Genomic DNA, 21,090 nt, shown 5'->3' with positions numbered 1-21,090 from the left:
ATCAGATTACAGCCATCAGTATTTCTTTTGTTTTCTTTTTATATACCCAGGACTTTTGATCTTGAAAATTACGGAGCTGGGTTTCAAGTAACTACCTGAAAATTAAAAATGAAAACAAAACACACAAGCAATCATTTGTTTTGTCTCATCACCAGAGTTGTTCTCACCTACCCAAGATTCCCTCAGTATCTGTGAAACCTTATTTTCTTGTGAGCTTTTGTTCCAGGAGAAATATCCATGATTTTGTCCAACTTTCAAAGGGCTCTGCTATATGGGAGGAAAAATTAAGAATCACTGATACAAGGTAATTAGTTTGATATATATCTATATCTATAGATATATAGATATAGATAGATAGATAGATAGATAGATAGATAGATAGATAGATATAGATATTAACTTGTTATTTTTCCACAGCATGAATACAGTTGGAAATCTTAGGATGAGATTTGATACTAGGCAAGAGGCAAATAAAGGCCAACATACCTGTTAGCTTTTATGTAGTACTAGAGAAGGGAACCTGTTGGAAATCATTAAATTTGTTTTCTCTAAGCAAGTATGGCGCACATTATCTGTAGCTGAGAATCTGTTTATAGTGTGCCAAACACGATAATAACTGACTCATTGGGCACAGGTATGTAATTTGGCTCACTTCAATTATTCTACAAGTAAGCATTTATCCCAAATGCCAATTTGAAGTAGCATTTGCAAAGCAGCAAGAGAGAAGACAAAAATCATAAATATAAGTTCTGTCTTCAAATTGGCAATGTTTTTACCTAGAGCGGGGTCTAGAAGCTCACTTCCTTTAGAATCTGCATCTTCTTTCATTCTCAAAAATAAAAATGCCATGTAAGGCTACATCTGTCCTGAGTTGACAGGCCACCTTGTGAGTGTGCTTTGCTGGGACATTACCTAGATATGTCTATTTCCTCCTTTTAATTAATGTTACTTTCTAGCACTTAGTGCCAAAGAAGCACTTACTCTAGGTTCCCAGATCTTATAGGAAATTTTAGTTTAAAGCAGTTCTTCCTAATGAACTAACTTTGCATAAAATGAAAACATTTCTATTAATATTATATTGGTAAAAAACAAGATTTTAGAATAAGGTTATTTCTTGTATACCTTATGTACATGGGAAGAGGGGTGGCTTACAATCGACATCACCAAAAATAACATGAGAAATCTAATTATAAAAATATACGTGGCCTTTTAGTCGGGTCAATAAGTTTGTGTCTGGTAGAGAGTTAAACAAGCTTTTCTCTTCATCAGTCATAGCAGAATGCTATGAAACTCCAAACATCTCAGAAAACTTAAGGATACTGCATCCCTTCTGAGACCGTTTGATAGCATCAAAAGAAAATAAAAGTTTTCCAATTAATTTGAAACAGCAGCACACAATACTATATATCAGTAAGCTCCCGTATTAGTTGCTCCTTTATTTGCTGTCATAATATAAAAAAAAAACTAAGTAGTATTTTATTAACATTTTTTAATACTAAATAGGCCAAGATTAATTCTGCAGCACATATTTATTTGGATGATGCAAATTTCAAGGTCTAATCAACTCACTGTTAATTCTGACTTGAGACTGGTGCCCAAAATTGAGTGCCAAGTGACAAAACCAATGACTGTTACCACAAATTAATAATTAACTACAAAACAAAAATAAAAAGATTTATTAGCTTCACATAAAATTTAAAAAAGCAGTGTCCGATAGATGAGTGGATAAAGAAGATGTGGGATATATATGCTGTGGAATACTATTCAGCCATAAAAAGAATGAAATCTTGTGATTTGCAACATGGACGGACCTGGAGGTTCATGATGCTAAGTGAAAAGTCAGAGAAAGACAAATACCATATGATTTTGCACATAGGTGGAATTTAAGAAACAGAACAAAAAACAAAGAAAGCAAATAAGACAAACAAAAGAACACACTCTTTAAATACACAGTGGTTGCCAGAGGGGAGAAGGGTGAGGGGATAGGTGAGATAGATGAAGGGGATTAAGAGTAAATTTATCTTGATGAGCACTGAGAAACTTACAGAACTGTTGAATCATTACATTGTATATCTGGCACTAATATAACGTTGTATGTTAATTTTACCTAAAGAAAGAAGAAAAGAAACAATGTCTATATATAGTGCTGCTGGGAGTAAAAATTTGTAAAAATTCCCCGGAAAACTGTTAATATGGATCAAAAGCTCAAACACTTTTACACTCTTGACTTCTAAGAAAATGTAAACAACAACAACAACAACAACAAATTAGGAAAAGTCATAGAGCTTAGTGGTTAAATGTCGGGGCTCTAGCACTAAAATGCCTGGCAGTGAAGTCTCCCAAGTGACCTTGGGCAAGTGACTTATCTCTGGCCTCTGTTTTCTTATCTGTAAAATGGCATAACGGTAGTACCTTTCTCATATGCCTGTTTTGAGTATTAGAAGATTTAATATAACTAAATATACTTAAAGAGTACTAAGGCGGAGAGTAAAAATCTAGCTCTTAGCAGTTTTCATTGCCAAAGCAGTTTAAAAATTTTTAGTGATATTTAACAATCACAAAAATTCATAAATTGATAGAATGTCCAACATTAAAGGATTTATACAGTAACTTACAGCAGATCTATATAATCATTATGATCTAATACTCCTTAAGAAAGCAAAAAATATCACTGCATAAAATTTCATAATTTTATGACTTCATCTATGTTAAAAATATGCATACAAAACGACTGAAAGGAAATATAGCAAAATGTTTAACATATCTATTTCTATTTGACATTAAAGATAATTTTAATTTTCTGTGTAATTTTTAGTTTTTTCCAAACTTTCTATGATATTCATATACTCTATTGCTTCTGAAATGAGAAAAACAAATGAAATTAGTTCTTTAAAACAAAGTACCCATGGCGTTGGGTTTAGGGGAGGGATGCATAAGTAGAGCACGGAACATTTTTAGGGCCATAAAAATACTCTGTATGATACCATAAGATGGATACGCGTCATTATGCATTTTTCCAAACCCAAAGTTGCACACCACCAAGAAGGAGCCATGTTATGAACTGTGGACTTTGGGTGATGATGATGTGTCAGTAGAGCTTCATCAGTTGTTAAGAAATTCACCACTCCAGTGGGGGATGTTGATAATGGGGGACACAATGCATTGTGTGGCAGCAGGAGGTATCCAGAAATCTGTGCCTTCACCTCAACTTTGCTGTGAGCCTAAGTTGGATTAAAAAAAACCCACAAAGTCTTAATAAAATACATAAATAAATTTTAAGCTTTTTTAAAAGAAAAAAAGTACTGTTTGTTGTTTACTAATCTGTTTTCGGCATGAGGTAGGTTACACACATTTCAAACAGCACTGAATTAGCGCCTATTAGAATTCGAGCCCTCTAATTCCCAAAAATTGCCCATGAAATTTTTCATGAACTAGTTCCATGGAAGGATCTGTAGTTTAATTTGTTTGATAAAATATGTTTTACTCAAACTTGCAATTCTATCTCTTTTGCTACATTTTGATTTAAATACCTGAGATCCTCAAAACAGCAAAGGTAGAAAAAACATAATCCAGGTAAACATGAAACCTATTGCATTGGTTTTATTATCTATTTAGTTCACTATTGCCTGAAGCACATTATCTATTTATTGGTTTAAGGTTGCTTGAGTTTCTTATCAGCTAATTCCTTGAGTGTTGAATGGCTTTAATGCATAGAAAATAGAGACAGTGAAACATGGTTATTGGTTATCTTTATTTTCTCAGAACCATTCGTTCTTCCAGTAACATGCTAAGCCGTCATGCTTAAGACAAGAAAAATAAAAAACCATTTTAGCATTTTGTAAATATACTTGAGTTTAAGGAGTCGGACTGTTGCATAGTGTCGTAAAAGTATAGTTATTGGTACAATTGATTGAACTATGAAATTTCATTCATTCACAACTTTAGAACTTGGAAAATATTCCAGAGATCATTCTCTATAATTTATTCTAGTAATGAATTTTACATGCATGGACTTATTAACCAAAAAATATTTGGTAGGATTTCCTAGAGCAATAAACTACAGAACTTGATGTGAATAAGCCATCTGAAAAGAGGAAAACATTTAAAAACCAAAATATTTAAAATTTTTTTTTAGTGTTTATTTTTGAGAGACACAGAGAGACAGAGCACGAACAGGGATGGAGAGGAAAGAGAGAGGGAGACAGAATCTGAAGTAGGCTCCAGGCTCCTAGCTGTCAGCACAGAGCCCGACGCTGGGCTCAAACCCACAGACCAGGAGATCATGACCTGAACTGAAGTCGGGTGCTTAACCGACTGAGCCACCCAGGTACCCCAAAGAACAAAAATATTTTGCAGGTAATTGTTAATTCTGTCAATTCTGTTTCCCTCAGTGTCCAAATGGACCGTTTCCAGTGGGGTTCCAAACTTTTCAAAATTAAACTTAAGTTTAATTTATTTCTCTTTATGACCTCATAAGAAAAATCATGAGTGCTTTCCAGTCCACAGTCACACTACTGACATAGCTTCCCACCTAAGTAGTCCAGTCACTAAGTGATTCCAGGGTGCAGAAAGAATAACTCATCTTAACTGGTTTCTCTATGAGAGACATATCTACTTAAAAGGCTTAGCAATAAATAAATAGATAAATAGATAAATTATATATGTATACATATGTATATATGTATATATATATAATGTGTGTATCTAAATACACATATATAATCATATTTATCAAATATTTAAATTTAATAAATTATACTCATTAAACAAATATGTAACATATGCATATATTCAACCTATTAGCAGCCTTATTACTTCACATTATAAAGTGAAACATGGCAAAAAAAGTGCAAAATTATAATGAGTCTAATCTAAATGAGAATATAGCTAAAGCGGCAACGAATTTTGTTTCCAAATCAAAAGGTTCTTTACTACGTATTTCAGTATCTTTCTAACAAGATCTGTGATACCATATTAACAACAGTATTTGATGCAAAACAATTTACCAGTGAGATCTTCATAAAATAATAGGCAAAGCGATACCCAAAGATGTCAGATTATTTGACAACTATTTTTAAAAAGTAGTTTTTTCTATTTTTCTTAATTTAAAAAAAGTATATGCCCACACCTAATAAACCAATGATGGCTAATTTTATCCCTAAAACTCCAGTTTCACCACTATTTTCTTTTTTCCAATGTGTAGAAAAAAGCATCATGGATTAATATTGTATCCTAATGCTATTTCCTGTTAATTTCTTCTCCTCTCTACTTATTCAAATTGTAACCACATCTCAAAGATCTAAAATCTTCTGTTTTGACTCTTCATCCACCCAAAGGATTAATCCCTCATGAAAAACTCAATACATCCAGTTTCAAGACTTGGATAGGTGATCTCCTGTATGTGGCATTGATCCATTTGTGTCAATCATGACAATCTGAATAAATTGTAAGGTCCTTAAAATTCTGTCTTATCATCCTTTTTAAGCCTTGACATTCTTCACCAAAGTCTTGCTACATTACTAAGTACACAGCAAATATCATTGTATAAATCTACACACACTAATTCTTATTCTCAATTCTGCTTTTTATTCTCAAGCCCATTAGATCAGAGTGAGAGTGGCCAGTAAAAGCAGTAATAATGCCTTTTTACACTAGTGATGTTCAAAGACAGTTAAAATGCATCCCAAACTGATGTTTTGAGGTCACTGAGACCAGAAACTATAAATTCTTCTTCTTGGTAGCCATGAAAAGATAATACAGTACTTGGCACATAGTAGGTACTCAGTAAATACACTGAATTATGCATAAGGCTTTTCCATTATACTATAGAAGATCAAAAGATCCTCATTATTTCTGAAAATCATTTAAGATTTTACTGAATACCGAGGGTAGAATAAAACTGCCCTTAGAGTTTCCAGAAATCCTGTTCCTTTTCTTCCAAGATATAATCCAATTATAAATGATGAAGCAATGATCAGTAAATAACTAATCATAGAAGACACTCATCATAGTTTTGTCCTAATTAGTAACGTGTTTCAAGCAGTCACTACTATGTTCGAACCTACTCCAATACCTGAATTTTCAAATGACTCAAGTCCAGAAAACTTCTGAAAAGAAAAGCAATTTCAAAATAACCTCCAACACAGGTCCAGTATTGTTGGTGCAGAGTTTATGTAAGAATAAAAATGGAATATTCAAAAAAGAATATTGCCTTTTAGAATAGAAAAAGCAGAAAAGAAAAACAAATACCATATGGTGACTGATAAAGTGATCTAGTCATAATCACTTTTTTAATTTCTAATTTCTGTTCCGAGTTAATAAGAACTCATGGCTAATTTACATCAAGATAGAGTATGGCCTAAAGGCATACCATTGACAATAAAAGAATTAGATTCTAAATATAACAGTTTATGTTCAATATATACCAATAATAAACTGCCAGAATACTGAATCTAACCAATGATGAACAGTGAAATTCATGTTTACAAGTCACAGATCTAGAGACCAACAAGGTTTGCAATTTTACAGTTTTAAGTTACTCCTCCATACAAAACTACATCAAAGATATGTTCAATCACATGTGCAGTATTATCTTCAAAAGATAAATGCTGGACAACTGCAAGATGTCATAGGTTAAACATGCCCTATAAATATTTGTTCTCAAAATAACTATCATTCACATTACATAAATGACCAATGCTCTGAGATTCGGCCTTAGCATATACAACTCCGTGCGTAAACCTACGATGATGATAGCCTCACAGAAGTAATTAACAATCCCACGACATCATTTATCATTCATAAATTTCACTCTCAGGGTAAGATTTTTACACAAAAGGCCCTGGCAGCCAATCAAAGATTCTAAAGCATTAAGTCAAAATTTTATTTCTGGATCTGTCTGGAAGATAGATCCTTTCATTTACTTGGTTGTACATTATTTACGTTTTCCCATACTCTTAATAAACGACCTGTTTTTGTTTTTTTTCCCTTATAAAGCCTCAAATAAATGAAGACACAGAAAGAGGGAAAGAGAGACCCACAAATTTTCTGATTTCCTTCTTTGGGATTCTAATCAAGAGTCTTAGGGAGGTTAAAAGTTTCAATGTAGATCTATCTGGTCTCCAAAAGCCTATAGAATAATGAGGCAAAGCAGAACCAGGCCCATGTGCAGTTCCTCTTTATTTATTCTGTCTAAAATAGACAGTGGAGTGACACATCGTAACAAGGAAGCATGTGCCCATAAATGCAGACTTTTGACTGCCTTTTTTCTTAATTCCAGCCTCCTGCCTTGACAGTAAACACATGACTTTGCTGATAAAGGTTTCCCACACTTCCCACCGTAGAAACCTCAACTACTACAAAATTTTGCCAAAAGGAACATGCCCAAATTTGTTCATTTTTTAAAACGCCATAATGTTTCAGATGAAAACACAGCCTGCCAAAGACGTCAAATAAAAGAATAACAAAGAAACGAACAGCATCTTTAGACTTGAATGTCAATGCATAACCTCGCCATCTGTCAACCAGTTGTGAAGCAATGATCCCAGAAAAGCCCTGCAAACACGAACAAGTTAGATCCTTGCACCGATCATCTGTATCAATCTCCACTCTCAGGACCTCAGTGGCAATTATGCTCTATGGAACAACCTACAGAAATGGCATGTGCCACCGGCAAACCGAACCCTGCCAATGAATGGGCCATTTTAACAGATTCTCATTCGGTAACGCGCGGAGTTCAGTTCCTAGAGGTAATGGGAAATCGGGGGAGAAAGGGAGTTGGGCTGTGGGGGAGAGGGGAGGGTCTCTTTCCTCACGTTTGGATTGGAAATTGGATGCAGGAGGTTAATCTCTGGAGGCCAGACATCCAAACAACCCTCAGTCTCCTCCCACTTGGCCTCATGAACAGGAATACAATTTTGGACCTCGCGTCTGCCCCACTCCTTCCCTTCCCGCCGCGGCCACCACCTTAGAAGTTACAGTCTGAGCTCTCGCACAACTGCGGGTGCCGACGCCCGGACCGAGAACCGCACCAGCCGTCCTTAGGGAGATGAACAGCGGGCTGGGACTCGGCCACCAGCTCCGCGAAGCCACCAGCTGCCGCCCGGCCGGGCTCGCGGGCGACCCCACCCCTCCCCCCACCCCCCTCGCCTGGAGCAGCCGCCGGAGTTACGCAGCCTCAGCCGCGACACCTCCCCGGCTGCTTTCAATCCTGATCACAGGGGATAGGGGTGGGAGGCCAGAAGTGGAACAGAGGGTGAGGGTGAAGGGGCAGCGGGAAAGAACCCAAACAGTCCAGTTGGCAAGAGCCAGGACGCCAAGTGGCAGGACCCCGGTGCACACACACCACACACGCGCACACGCTCACCCACGCGCCCCGCTCCCCCGGTTCAAAGCCAAGCGGCTACAAGATGGGAGCAACGCAGGAGGTGGGGTGGCGGGAAGGCCCGGAGTTACGGGGAGCGACGTTAGGAGGGCAGGGGATGCTTCAGGAACTGCGAAAGTGAGAAAGTCCCAGACCCCCGTCTCCATCCCCAAGTCTGGGCTGCCCTGCCTGCAGCCCCGGTCGCCTTCCACCCAGCGCAGCTCGGGAGGCGGGGAGGGGAGCCAGAGCCGAGCTTCCCCCAGGCTGCCCTCCCCAGCCTGGCCCAGGGCCCGGAACCCGGCCCCCCTCCAGCCCCGGCTTGGGGAGGCTGCCAGGCAAGGAGCGACTTGCCAAAGGACTCTGGGGGAGCAAGAGGGCAGGACAGGAGCATTTTGCACGCTCCGGCCGGGCTGCTCATTTCTTCCTCTGTCGACACACCCCCAGTGAGCCCCCCTTCCCCGACAATACACGCACAGATACAGAGACACGCACGCGTTCGCCCTTCCCACGATCCCAGGTCCATCGATTAAAACACTAGTTGATTTCTTCCTGATTAAAAAGGAAAAAAAAAAAAAAAAAAGAAAAGAAAAGAAAAGAAAAGTGCAGCAACTCTTTTCAGGAGTCGCCGGAGCAAGGAAAGTCCGTCTGCAGGCGTCCTTCTATAGTTTGCTAGGAGTTAAGAAATCTGGCGGTCCCCACTGAGAACCGGACCGGAACCCCGAGGGGGCGAAAGGTGACGAACTCCTTCCCCACCCCCGCGCCTCTCACCTCCTTAAGTTCCTTGGCCACGTCCTTCAGGTCGCCCAGTACTAATTCCAGATCCTCCACGATGATCTTGATCTGTTCTTTCACCTTGGTTTTGGAGGCTGCCGGCGGTCCCTCGGCTGGACAGGACGAGGAGGGGGTCCCCTTGGACTTGGCTGACATTCTCTGGGGGCAGGCGAGGCAGGTCAGCACAGGCTGGCGAGCGGAGGCTGCTGCGCGCCCCCGTCCCTGGCGCTGCTGCGGCCGCTGCCGCCACGAGCCCCCCGCATCTTGGACGCTCCCCGGGCAGCGGCGGGTGGCTGCGCTCGGCGCTCGGCAGGGCGGCCGCACCGTGGTGCTGCCATCAACTCCCCGAGACGCGGCGCTGGGCGCGGGGCTGCAGACGGGCGAGCAGCGCGCCTGCGCCTCCTCCCGCCGCCGCCCGCCGCTCTCGCGCACACACGCGCTCGCTCCCCGCCCGCGGAGACGGCCGCCCGGCCGCCGCGCCCCGGGCCGTCAGCTGCAGTCCCCGCGGCCCGGCGCTCCGGGAGCTCTCGCCCGGCACGCGGGCGTCCGCGAGCAGGGACACAAGTCCGCGCCCTGCCCGGCCCTGGCTGTCATCCTGAAATGCCCTGGTCTCCGCAGCAGACTGGGGGGGGGGGGGGGGGGGGGGTTCTTCTCACACCTAGCCGGCTTCCTTCCTTCTCCCCCGCTAGCAGAGCCCTGGTTCCCCACCACACTTTAGGACAAAATGGAAAGAGTCCCCCCTCCCCCCGTAGGGCCAGGAGTTGCGTTTAGGGGCAGTAAAGCGACCCTAAGTGTTTATCGAGGACCCAAGTATGTTCAGAAGGCCTCCAATCATTCTCCTAGTTGATCTAGGAGTTACACAGAGGTGTTCCTACTTCTGCAGGAAAAGAGAGAGAGACAGAGAGAGAGAGAGAGAGAGAGAGAAATGTGCACAAAGACCCCTCACCCGTGGAATAATGAAATGCAGCCACAGTTCTTGAACGAGGTTGCCTAGTCCTGCTGATTCCACAAAACTAATAGCGGATGTATTAATTTCACGTCCCCACACCAAAAATCCCTCAGGGAGACTGAGTCATCTTGGCTGTACTTATCTGGGACAGGTCCTCTCTCTCTCTCTCTCTCTCTCTCTCTCTCTCTCTCACTATTCTGTTTTCATGACCTATGCTGATGTATGTTTGGGTAGATACGCTGTCTGGATCTCCTCTTGAAAGAGCTGAATAAGAAGAGTTTGCCTGCAACTTTTTTTTCCCCCCCCATCATTTTTTTTTTTTTTTAATCTCCATTTCAAGCCTTTCGCTACTAAATAGGAAATAACTTTCTGACTGTTCTGCCAAAAAGATCCAGGGAGGAGAGCTAATAGGAAGCCTTCAGTCTCATTCTCAGTAGGTGGCTCCCATTCTCATTAGCTAAAGTTTTAATTTCCTTAGTAACAAACCCATGGGCTATTAGCTACTGACCTCGCAGGATGGTTTTACTTTATTGTCTTCAGTGCACACTACTCCAAATCATTATTTTAATAGGCTTCCCATTTTGGCCATGCCTTAGCAGGGCCCTTGTTTTTTGCTTCTCACACCCTAGGTTGTCCCAACAAGCCTCTTTAGATGAAAAAAATCTTGGCACTTCTCCCCTTCTGACTTCCTTAAGCCCTCCGTAATCAATCACTGTCTTAATTCTGAACACCTTCCCTTGACAAAAATCATTGGAAGTCATATATGAATATGGAAAAAAGACGCACCGGAAGAAAAAAATAGAAATTTAGATAGGATGTCTCAGCAGGAGCTGCTGGGAGACAATTAAAATAAGGAAAGAATAAAAGAACCAGTGTGCAGTAAGAAAATTGGAGAGGAGAAAAAGGAAGAAATAATTAGAAGTGTTCAATAAGCAATATGCTCAACGTCTCTGAGGTAGGGGGAAGAGATTTTTTTTTCTAAGTTCCTTTATCTCTGCAGGTCCTTTATTTTATAAAGATGTAACAGTAAAAATAATTTTATCAGGTTTACAAACTCTCCTACTGGAAATTTCTGATCTTTAATGATAGCTTTATTTTATATGTGAATAAAGATAAATGGTCAGAAATGGCAGGAGAGCATAAGAAAAAAAAAGGAAAAATGCTTTTTCTCTAGCTTTGAATTGTTGACTCTCAGTTGTAGGCAGGTAGATACAGAAGCCCACAAAACTCAAAGTGTCAAGAACATTGGAGAGGAGGAAAAGAAGGGATGTTTTCCTTTCCACGGACAAAAGAATACTCTTACAACTTAAGAATATATCCATGCTACTCTGAATCTCCTTCACTAAAGATAAAAAAAAATAAATCTGTTGTCCTAAGATATCCATTAGTATTAATGAACTAAACTATTCTGGCTCAAAATCAAATCATAATTATCGCTCTAAAACATACCATCCATATCCATTGCACAATTTATTCTTAAATAATGGCTGTCACCCGTCTAGATCTGTATTTGAATATAATACAGAGTCAAGTGAAAGGGGACTTCCAAATCCAAACTAGAAAGCTGGTAGGACCCACCAGGGGTGGCTACCACGATCTTCCAGTTATTAAACAGGTATGGGTAAAATATGCCTAAAGAAGAAATCCTTACAAAGAGAGTTAAAAATATTGAAGAGAAGGAAGCAGAATGAAAAGGACACATAAAGTCTATTTACTTTTTTTTTTTTTTTTTACACTTACGGAAAAAACATAATTTATTCCTTTGGCTTACCCTGGACTCTCTCAGAGGTTCATATATGAAGTTTTAAAGCCAAATTATGGGGACCACACCGCAAAGTGACACATAGTAAAATTTACCATCAATCTGTCCATAAATTTGTTTATGTACTAGCACTAGCTGCAAATGGGTACATAACTCAAACCTCATCACTTAGATACACACACAAAAAAGGAAAGCCTTATTCACAGAAGTGGTCGTGTACCCAGCATTTTATTCTTTCTGTCTCTTTATCTATATTTTCTGGGATTTGCAGCAAGAAGGATTGGATAATTATAGGAGATCATCTAGTGGTTGTTTTTTTAGTTACAAGCAGTTATCAGTTTTCTTGAGCGCGCGCGTGTGTGTGTGTGTGTGTGTGTGTGTGTAATCTATTGCAAAGGGTCCCTAATAATTAACCTGTAGGAAATGTTATGACACTGACATAATTTTTAATTCGCAAAGAGTTCAAGAATATTCCAAAATACCGTGTTCCATTTTGTTGGCAGTAGCTCTTATGGATTCTCATTACCTTAACAATGCTTATCGATTCTCAAAAAAGGATGATATGCATAATATAACATCGCTTTTAATGCTTTGACTTTGATTTTCTTTTTCTTTTGCAGGAACTTATTTTTTGTTTGGAAAATCTAATAAAGTTATTAGAGATATTTGAAAATGTAAAAAAAAAAAAGAATGGCGACACTGCTCTGACCAAAACAGTTTTCACTGGGGGACTGAGGAGGAGTGTGGTGGAGAAGGACACGGATGTCTAAAGGACAAAATGTTGTCACTGAAACACAGCTGAGAGAAATTAGGAAAGTTCTCCATATATATGTTGACTATTAAATAAGTATATTGCATATGTCCGGGCAGTGGTTCTCAAACCGGTTAAAGCACTGATTACTAGATCCTACCTCCAGGGTGTCTGATCCAGTAGGTCTGGGGTGGGGTCTGAAATTTGCCTTTAACATGTTTCTAGGCAGCTAGAAAGGGACCACATTCTGAAAATCATTGGTTGGAGAGATTAAAAGAAAACTTGAGGTTTTTTTTTTTTTTTTTTTTTTTTTCCAGAGTAAGCCTTAAAGATCATCTAGTTCTATCTCTTTATGTTATAGGTGAGAAAACCAAGGCCTTGGGCAGTTAAATGGTACATCAATGTTTCATATCTAGGGAATACAAATTAAGAGCTAGAACTCTGTGTTGACTCATACATTTTGTGGAGTGGTCTCCATTTGTCTGGAGAAATGTCTCCTTTTTATCAACTGCTTTTGGCATGATGTCTACCTACTATAGATAAACGCATACTGGTTTAACAAACGTGATCTGGAAGTTTCAATGGAAGTCTTTAAAGTCAATGGACTTTAATTCAACAATTTTTTTTAAATGGCTACTTTAGGCACGACTCTACACTAGGGAGGATATGTACGACTAGGTTTAGCACGACACAGTCCTAGCAGGAACAATTTTAGATTAACTCCACACATGACTCTAATATAAAAACCGAGATTAACTCAAAGTATCTAATCTTGCCCTCTTTCCCAACTGTAGTCAGTTTATTTTACTTGACATCCAAAGTCAATATATACTTGGCTTTTTTTTTTAATCCATGTGACAGAAACTGAACTTTTGCTTAACAAAGGAAATTATTTCACAGCCAAAGCAAAGTATGGATAGAAATGTCTTCGAGTAGGACTGGAGTCAGAAATTCTGAGACCACTGGGACTATGTCTTTCTGTCCCTGTATCCCACCCTCTTTTCGTGCATTCTTTCTCTTAAGCTCATTCCTACATAAAGTTAAAACATGGTCACCGGTAAGTCAAGGCTCACATTTTCACAACTTTTGCAGCTAGAAAAGAAAAAGATCATCATGGCAAGTGCCCAGGAGACGACTTTGATAGGTCTAGCTTAGGCTATGGACACATGAGCCAATCACTGCGACTGAGTTGGGTGCAAAGCTGCTACCAGAGTTGTGCCATTTTTATAGAAAAGGCTTACATTTTTATACTTATTACCATGATTTTCCAGCAGGTGGCACTAAAACAAGTTATTCTAACAAAATCTGTATATTATGATAATTTTCTTATATGGAAGTAAAGTGTTTTCAGGAAGTAAAATCATTTTCAGATTCACATAAAGAAAGACCCCATATGAATCAGCAGTGTTTGGGGAGAAACTGATGGCAAAAAAGTACAGTGACTGGCCCAACTTCAATCAAGTCGTCTGTACCTGTGCCCTATTTCTCCTCCAAAAGAAGAGGTGTGCCCCTGGGGGGAAAAATAGGTATCCACCATACAGACTTTAATTGGATCACATACCTTGATTTTTTTCTCACACTTAGAGGCTGACATTTTATCTTTAAACATTTTTTAATGTGCATTCATTTTTGACAATGAGAGAGAGAACGTGTGCACAAGTGGGGAAGGGACAGAAAGAGAGGGACAGAGGATCAGAAGAGGGTTCAGGGCTGACAGCAGCGAGCCTGGTGCAGGGCTCAAACTCACAAAAGGTGAAATCATGACCTAAGCTGAAGGTGGACACTCAACCAACTGAGCCACCCAGGCCCCTCCTAAAGACTGACATTTTTAAATTGTTCTTGCTTCCCAAAGCAAGCTTCACTCAAGTCTTAGATTGGACATTCAGTTCACCCATGCCAAGAACCCTTCATCCATTCCCATCTCAGGGTCCCAGCTTTGAAGACCTGACCCAGCCCAGAGCTGCTGAACTGCCCCCACCACATGTGGAAGCAATACTGAAACAATTACCCTCTTTCCTCCACTCAGGAGTTTCCACTCATCCTGAATCCCTGGGACCTGTGCCTAACATCTCATTCTGCCTCTCAGCTTCAAACTTCTGGGCCAAGTGAACAGAGAACCCGAGACTTTCAATACTCCAGGACTGTTACAGACGTGCCAAAGAGGTGTTTTTAAGACTTGGCCACTTGCCACTCTGCACAGTTTAATAGCTTAGCAGTCTCTTTCCCTGGAAGGCGATTCAGCCACAACCAAGGAAAACTTGATCATTTAGTAGAAAACAAGACACCCTATTAGTACCAAGATCACTGAAACTTCTCATTCATGCATCCAATTAATTTTCATGGATACTTGGCAATTGCTGTTCTTAGAAGTTTAAGGGTCCTCAGTTTTTGTCTTAGTTTTTGTTTTGTTCCTTCCAAGAAAGTAAGGGTGAACCGAGAACAATTACTGGTTTTGATAACGTCAGAGAGGAGAAGTTGGCAGTGGTTGTACCCTCCCTCTGCTTAAGCAATACTCTGACCTTCAGGCATATAAAGCCAAGTCCTGCCAGGTATAAGGTGGCCAGGAATGCCATCCACTGTGTATGGCCAGGCAGAGTATGTAGTTTTAGTTCCTTATCTGAAAACTGGGATGGAATGACCTAACTCTGCAATGCTCTAGTCTAGAGCATTCTGTACAATGCTGAGTATAAGGACTCAGACACCTTTCCACTCTGAGCTAGTGGACCGTGATACAATCATTGGGATCCATAATGAAGCCACTACTCTATTTAATGTGCATGCTACCTCCATTTTTTATCCCTCTTGCTCATCAAAAGTCCATGAGCTTTCGCCTAAGCCTCAACCTAAACTTCAAATATATATGGTTAGAGTGTGAATGTTTAGGTGCCCAAAGCATTCCTATGTTGAAGGCCTAATTCCCAGTGTGATGGTATTTAGAGACAGGGCCCTTGGGAGGTAGCTAGAGTTAAATTAGTCCATGAAAGTGGGGCCTTATAATAGCATTAATGGCTTTATAAGGAGGGAGGGAGGGAGGGAGGGAGAGGGAGAGGGAGACAGAGAGAGAGATGTCTCCTTCTATGAGTGTGCACCAAAGAAAGGCCATGTGAGGCCACTGGGGGAAGACTGACACGCTAGGAAGAGAATCCTCACCTGGAACTGAATTGGCTGACACACTGATCATGGATTTCCTAACTTCCAAAAACTGTAAGAAAATAAATACCAGTTATTTAAGCCACCTAGTTTATAGTATTCTATTATGGAAGCCAAAGCTAAGGCAGATTTTGTTTTGTTTTTCCAGCTTTAGTGACATGTAACTGACATATAACATTGTGTAAGTGTAGGGTGTACAATGTGATGATTTGAAATACTTGTATATTGTAAAACGGTTGCCACCTTTGCATTAGCTAACATCTTCATCCTGTCACATAATTACCGTTTCTTTCTTGCAGTGAAGACATTTAAGATCTTCTCTTTTGAGAACTTTCATGTAATACAGAGTTTTTAACTACAGCCACTACGCTGTACCATTAGATCCCCAGAACTTACTCATAACTGAGTTTGTACCCTTTGACCAACATCTCCCCCTTTTTTTTTTTTTTTTTTTTTTGCCATTCCCTACCACTGGTAACCACCACTATACTGTCTGTTTCCATGAGTTAAGCTTTTTAAGATTCCACTTTTAAATGATATGGCACTTTGGTTTTTCTCTGTTTGACGTAGCATCATGCTCTCAAGATTGATACAACTTGTCACAAATGTCAGGGTTTGTTTATCATGGCTGAATAACATTCCATTATTCAGAGAGGAGAGAGAGAGAGAGAGAGAGAGAGAGAGAGAGAGAGAGATCTTCCTTACCCACTCATTTGTTGAGTTTCCGTGTCTCCATCCAATGTTTTCCAACCAATTCATAAGTTGTTTCATGTCTTAGCTATTGTGAATAATCCTTCTGCAAACATGGGAATACAGAGAGCTCTTTGAGATCCTGATTTCATTTCCTCTGGATGTATTTCCAGAAGCAGGGTTACTGAGTCATATGGTGGTTTGAAGGCAGATTTTGATACTGAGAAGTGGGGCATTGCTATAATAAATATGTTAAAATGTGGAAGCAGGGGCGCCTGGGTGGCGCAGTCGGTTAAGCGTCCGACTTCAGCCAGGTCACGATCTCGCGGTCCGTGAGTTCGAGCCCCGCGTCAGGCTCTGGGCTGATGGCTCAGAGCCTGGAGCCTGTTTCCGATTCTGTGTCTCCCTCTCTCTGCCCCTCCCCCGTTCATGCTCTGTCTCTCTCTGTCCCAAAAATAAATAAACGTTGAAAAAAAAAATTTAAAAAAAAATAAAAAATAAAAATAAAAAAAATAAAAAAATAAAAAAATAAAATGTGGAAGCAGTTTTGGAACTTGGTGAGGAAGTTTTGAGGTGCATGCTAGAACTACGGATATGAGGGCTAGTCTGGTGAGGACCAAGAAAGAGCAATGCTGGAGTGGAAGCATAAAAACTCAAGAACAGAATGTCTGTAGAAATACGGACATTACAGGCCATTGCAGTGAGATCTCAGATGGAAATAAGGAACATGTTGGTGGAAACTGGAGGAAAGGCGATTCTTTTTATAAGGTGGCAAAGAACTTGGCTGAAATATTTTGATATTCTCCTGTTTCCTAGAAGGCAGATCTTGGGAGCGATGCAATTAGATATTTAACAGAGGAGATTTGGGGAAAAGATCCAAGGAGCAGCGTGCCTCCTCCTGGTTGCCTACAGTATAAGGCAAGAAGAGACAGATGAATTGAAGAGACAGATGAAGAGACAGACAGAAGAATTGTTAAATAAAAAGGAACCAGAACTTAAACATTAAGATATTAGCCTTGTCTTGCAAAAACAAACAAACAAACAAACAAACAAACAAACACATTCAAAAGAGGACACCATGTGTGTGGCTGGCCAATCAACAAAGAGATTATAGATTATAGGAATTGAACACAGTTGGTTTGAACTTAAGGGGAGGGCAATGGGTTGAAATGGAGATGGGAGGCAGTCAGATTCTTGGATCCTATAGCATTGGGTCACAAAGCTATTAGGATGTGAACATGCATTCTCCTTCAAGAAAGGGGGAAAAGGACCCCAAAGGCAATTCGGAGAGCATCCGGGCCACCACTGAGGTTTTAACAGGCTCAATAGGGTTCCACCAAAGACCTGAGCATGAGTCCATCCCTCAAAGCCATGGGGCCAGGCTGTCCCCATCCTTCGGGGTGTAACTCAGTCCAGCAGAGCCACAGAGGTGGGACCACTGCCGCGGTCGGCTAGTAAGGCAGAGCCCTGAACCAGAGAGGATTGATTATTCACAAGCTTTAACAACTGATGAAACGTGCCTTTATTTATTTATTTATTTATTTATTTATTTATTTATTTATTGGACTTGCTGGGGACCCATCACCCTTTCCTTCTCTTCCTCCCTTTTAGAATGAGAATGTCTGTCCTATGCTTGCCCCATCGCTGTATGTTGGAAGCACACTAACGATGTGTCTGGTTTCATAGGTTCATAGTGAAACAGCAATTTTGCTTCATGATAAGTTAAAACCTCCAGTTTCACCCACACTGAATCTGATGATATTTAGATGAGACTCTGGACTTTAGGCTTTAAGGATGATGCTGGACTAAGTTATGATTTTGGGGGCTATTGGGATGGAATGAATGTATTTTGCATGTGAGAAGGAGATAAATTTGGGGGGCCTGGAGCATAATGTTATTGACTGAAAGCTTGTGTTTGCTCAAAATTCAGATGTTTAAGCCCTAAGCCCAGTGTTATTTGGAGATGGGGCCTTTGGGAGCTAACTGGGGGAAGAAGAGGTCATGGGGATGGGCCTTCATCTCAGGATTCGTGACCGTGCTCTAAGAAGCCTTCTGTCAATACTTCTCTCTCACCCATACTTCCTCTTCTCCCTCCCCCCCATCTTCTTCTCCCCCCTCCCCACCCCCTACCCCCCCCCCCAGTCCCTTTCCCTGTCTTTCTCCATGCAAGCAGCAAGGACCTGCACTGTCATGTCAGGACACAGTGAGAAGGCAGCTGTCTACAAGCCAGGAAGAAAACTCTCACTAGGAACCAAACCTGCTGGCACCCTGATCTTCGACTTTGCAGCCTCCAAAACTATGAGAAAATAAATCTCTGTTGTTTAAGCCACACCATCCATGTTTTTTTGTGATGGCAGCCAGAGTTCTCTGAGACAGGTATTACCCATCTCAGAGGAGTTCTAGAATTACATGAGGATGGTGTCATCTCTTAAAGAGTGTTTGAGGTAAGCTGTGGAGTCTGGCTAGTGCACAGAGCATATACATGAAGAATGTTCTCCGGAGGTTTTGCAACACACAAGCTGTAAAGAATGTTAAATTCCTCTGAAATGGACAGAAAGCAGTAGGGAGAAAGAGACGGTAGTTAGCCCAGTTAGGTTGGTTGCTGTGGGTGTGCAATAGATACAGCCTCAGGGCCTAAACCAGGGACGAATAATGAGGCTAGATTGGAAATAATCCATAGGTTTTTCAGGAGTGAGAAGGAGGCATCAGCCACAGGCTCTGGCAACTAATTCAATACATCAGTGCAAAAGACATCAAGCTTTTGATTTCAAGATTCTGAGTATATGTTATTTGCAAATGCTCATTCAAATAGGTTTTGAAATGTACTTAAAAGCCATGCATAGGGGCGCCTGGGTGGCTCAGTCGGTTAAGCGGCCGACTTCGGCCCAGGTCATGATCTCACGGTCCGTGAGTTCGAGCCCCGCGTTGGGCTCTGTGCTGACAGCTCAGAGCCTGGAGCCTGTTTCAGATTCTGTGTCTCCCTCTCTCTGACCCTCCCCTGTTCATGCTTTGTCTCTCTCTGTCTCAAAAATAAATAAACATTAAAAAAAAAGCCATGCATAATCTGGTAGTGATGCATTTCCATGGACTCAAAGAAAAATAAGCGAAATGAATGTTTCATCTAATAGGAAACCAGAGTTCAAGTGTGTATGTAAATGATACACTATTTAAAGACTAGATGTTATTATCAAAGTTCATGCATAAGAATAGTCAACATCACAAAATAACCAGATGCCCACCCCCTAATGTAAAACACTCATTTATAGCATTGTAGAAAGTCTTAGGATTTCAGGATTGGAAATGACTTTAGAAGCCATAGAATCAAATCTTTTAATCTTACGGATACACACACTGAGTTCAGAGAGATTACATGATTAGTCAGAGATCACAGAATCAAGGAGTGACCAGAATCAGACCTGATACTTGGTCATACATGAACCCTCAAGTGATACAAATAGGTCAAGAGAACAGTAGCTGTCCCCAAACTAGCTCTTTCAAAAAGCATTGTATAATAATGAGGGATCATAAAAACCATCTCTCCTACCTTAAACACTCCCTACATCTTGAGGCCCATGGGCAATCTCTAGTGCTTTAAAAGGTCTTGATGATAATATCCTTTGAAAGACAGCAGGGATTAGAAAAAGGAAGCAGTAATGTGAGCGGGCCTGGAAAAGCTGGCAAGACCTCCAAGGACAGTATCAGAATAAGATAGAAAAGCAACTGTTAACTTGATAATACAGCGAAAAAAAAATAGTATGTAACTTTTCATAACAGATTTCTGAGTGTTAGGTTTCAAACTTGAATATATGTATAATGGATGGCAACATATAAAATATTTTTAACCACCTGTCACTATCGAAATTGGATCAAAGCCTTGATATCTCTGCTATTTTAATAATATTTGGCTCTAATTTTGCTAAAATTTTCTCAATATCCTTTTCCATACTTGCAAGCTGTTTCCTTTCCAATGACTTCTAATTCCTTGAAACTATTTTCAACTCAGCACGTATATGTAAATGCTATAATTAATAGGCAATAATGCTCAGTGTTGATCAATTTTAAGACACTGCCTTTATTCCACAGTGGCACCCCCATCATAACGCCTTCTATATTCCTTAGCTTTTCACATAATTTTTATAAAAACTGCTTAGTATTACCATGGATAAAGTCCTCTTAGGATATTTTCAGCACTCTGAGCACCAGCTCAACTAGTACTTAAGCAGGGAGTTTGAAAACGGTTCAGCCCTTTCCCACATAGCACAGTGGGACAGCATGGTGTCATTAAATGCCATTCATATCAACTGTCCAGATATCTAAAAAGCCCCCAGAGTGTTTCCTTTAAAAACCACTTCCCTGTGTGGTTTTTAGGATCTAACAGAAGGAAAAGTCTCTATCCCTTATTTTGGGTTTTTAAAGACTAGTACAAAGAGCTGTTTTATTCTTTCTAAACAATCAAGCAGCAGGCAACGGGGAAAACTCAGTAGATGTGACGTTAGACATCTTAGGTTTGAAATTCATATTCTGTCACTGGCTCTGTGATCTTAGACACTGAAACTCCACCACCATTTGCTTCTGTATCTGCCAGTGTGATTACATACCTATTTGCAAAAGTGAATGGAGAATCAAAGGAGATAATTATGTGGAAATGTTTTGTA

General features: G+C 40.4%; 1 protein-coding gene across 13 annotated transcripts in view; it reads right to left on the bottom strand.

Annotated features, from left to right (window-relative positions):
- Positions 1–21,090, bottom strand: part of PRR16 (proline rich 16) — a 953,840-nt gene that overhangs the window by 293,296 nt on the left and 639,454 nt on the right. The window contains exons 1-2 of one of the 13 annotated variants that reach the window (XM_011281772.4): positions 10,080–10,192; positions 9,131–9,292 (exon numbers count right to left, since the gene is read on the bottom strand). The exons of 9 other annotated variants lie outside the window; for them this stretch is intronic. In XM_011281772.4, coding sequence (XP_011280074.1) covers positions 9,131–9,289 — 159 coding nt within the window. In that variant the 5' untranslated portion in view covers positions 9,290–9,292; positions 10,080–10,192. Of the gene's footprint in view, positions 1–9,130; positions 9,633–10,079; positions 10,193–21,090 lie in introns of those variants that run through there. 3 more of the 13 variants (XM_023254546.2, XM_023254550.2, XR_002742536.2) reach the window with 3 other exon arrangements.

This window comes from Felis catus, chromosome A1 (assembly GCF_018350175.1).
Source record: "Felis catus isolate Fca126 chromosome A1, F.catus_Fca126_mat1.0, whole genome shotgun sequence".
Taxonomy (NCBI): domain Eukaryota; kingdom Metazoa; phylum Chordata; class Mammalia; order Carnivora; family Felidae; genus Felis; species Felis catus.
This window is presented reverse-complemented; position numbering and strand designations above follow the sequence as displayed.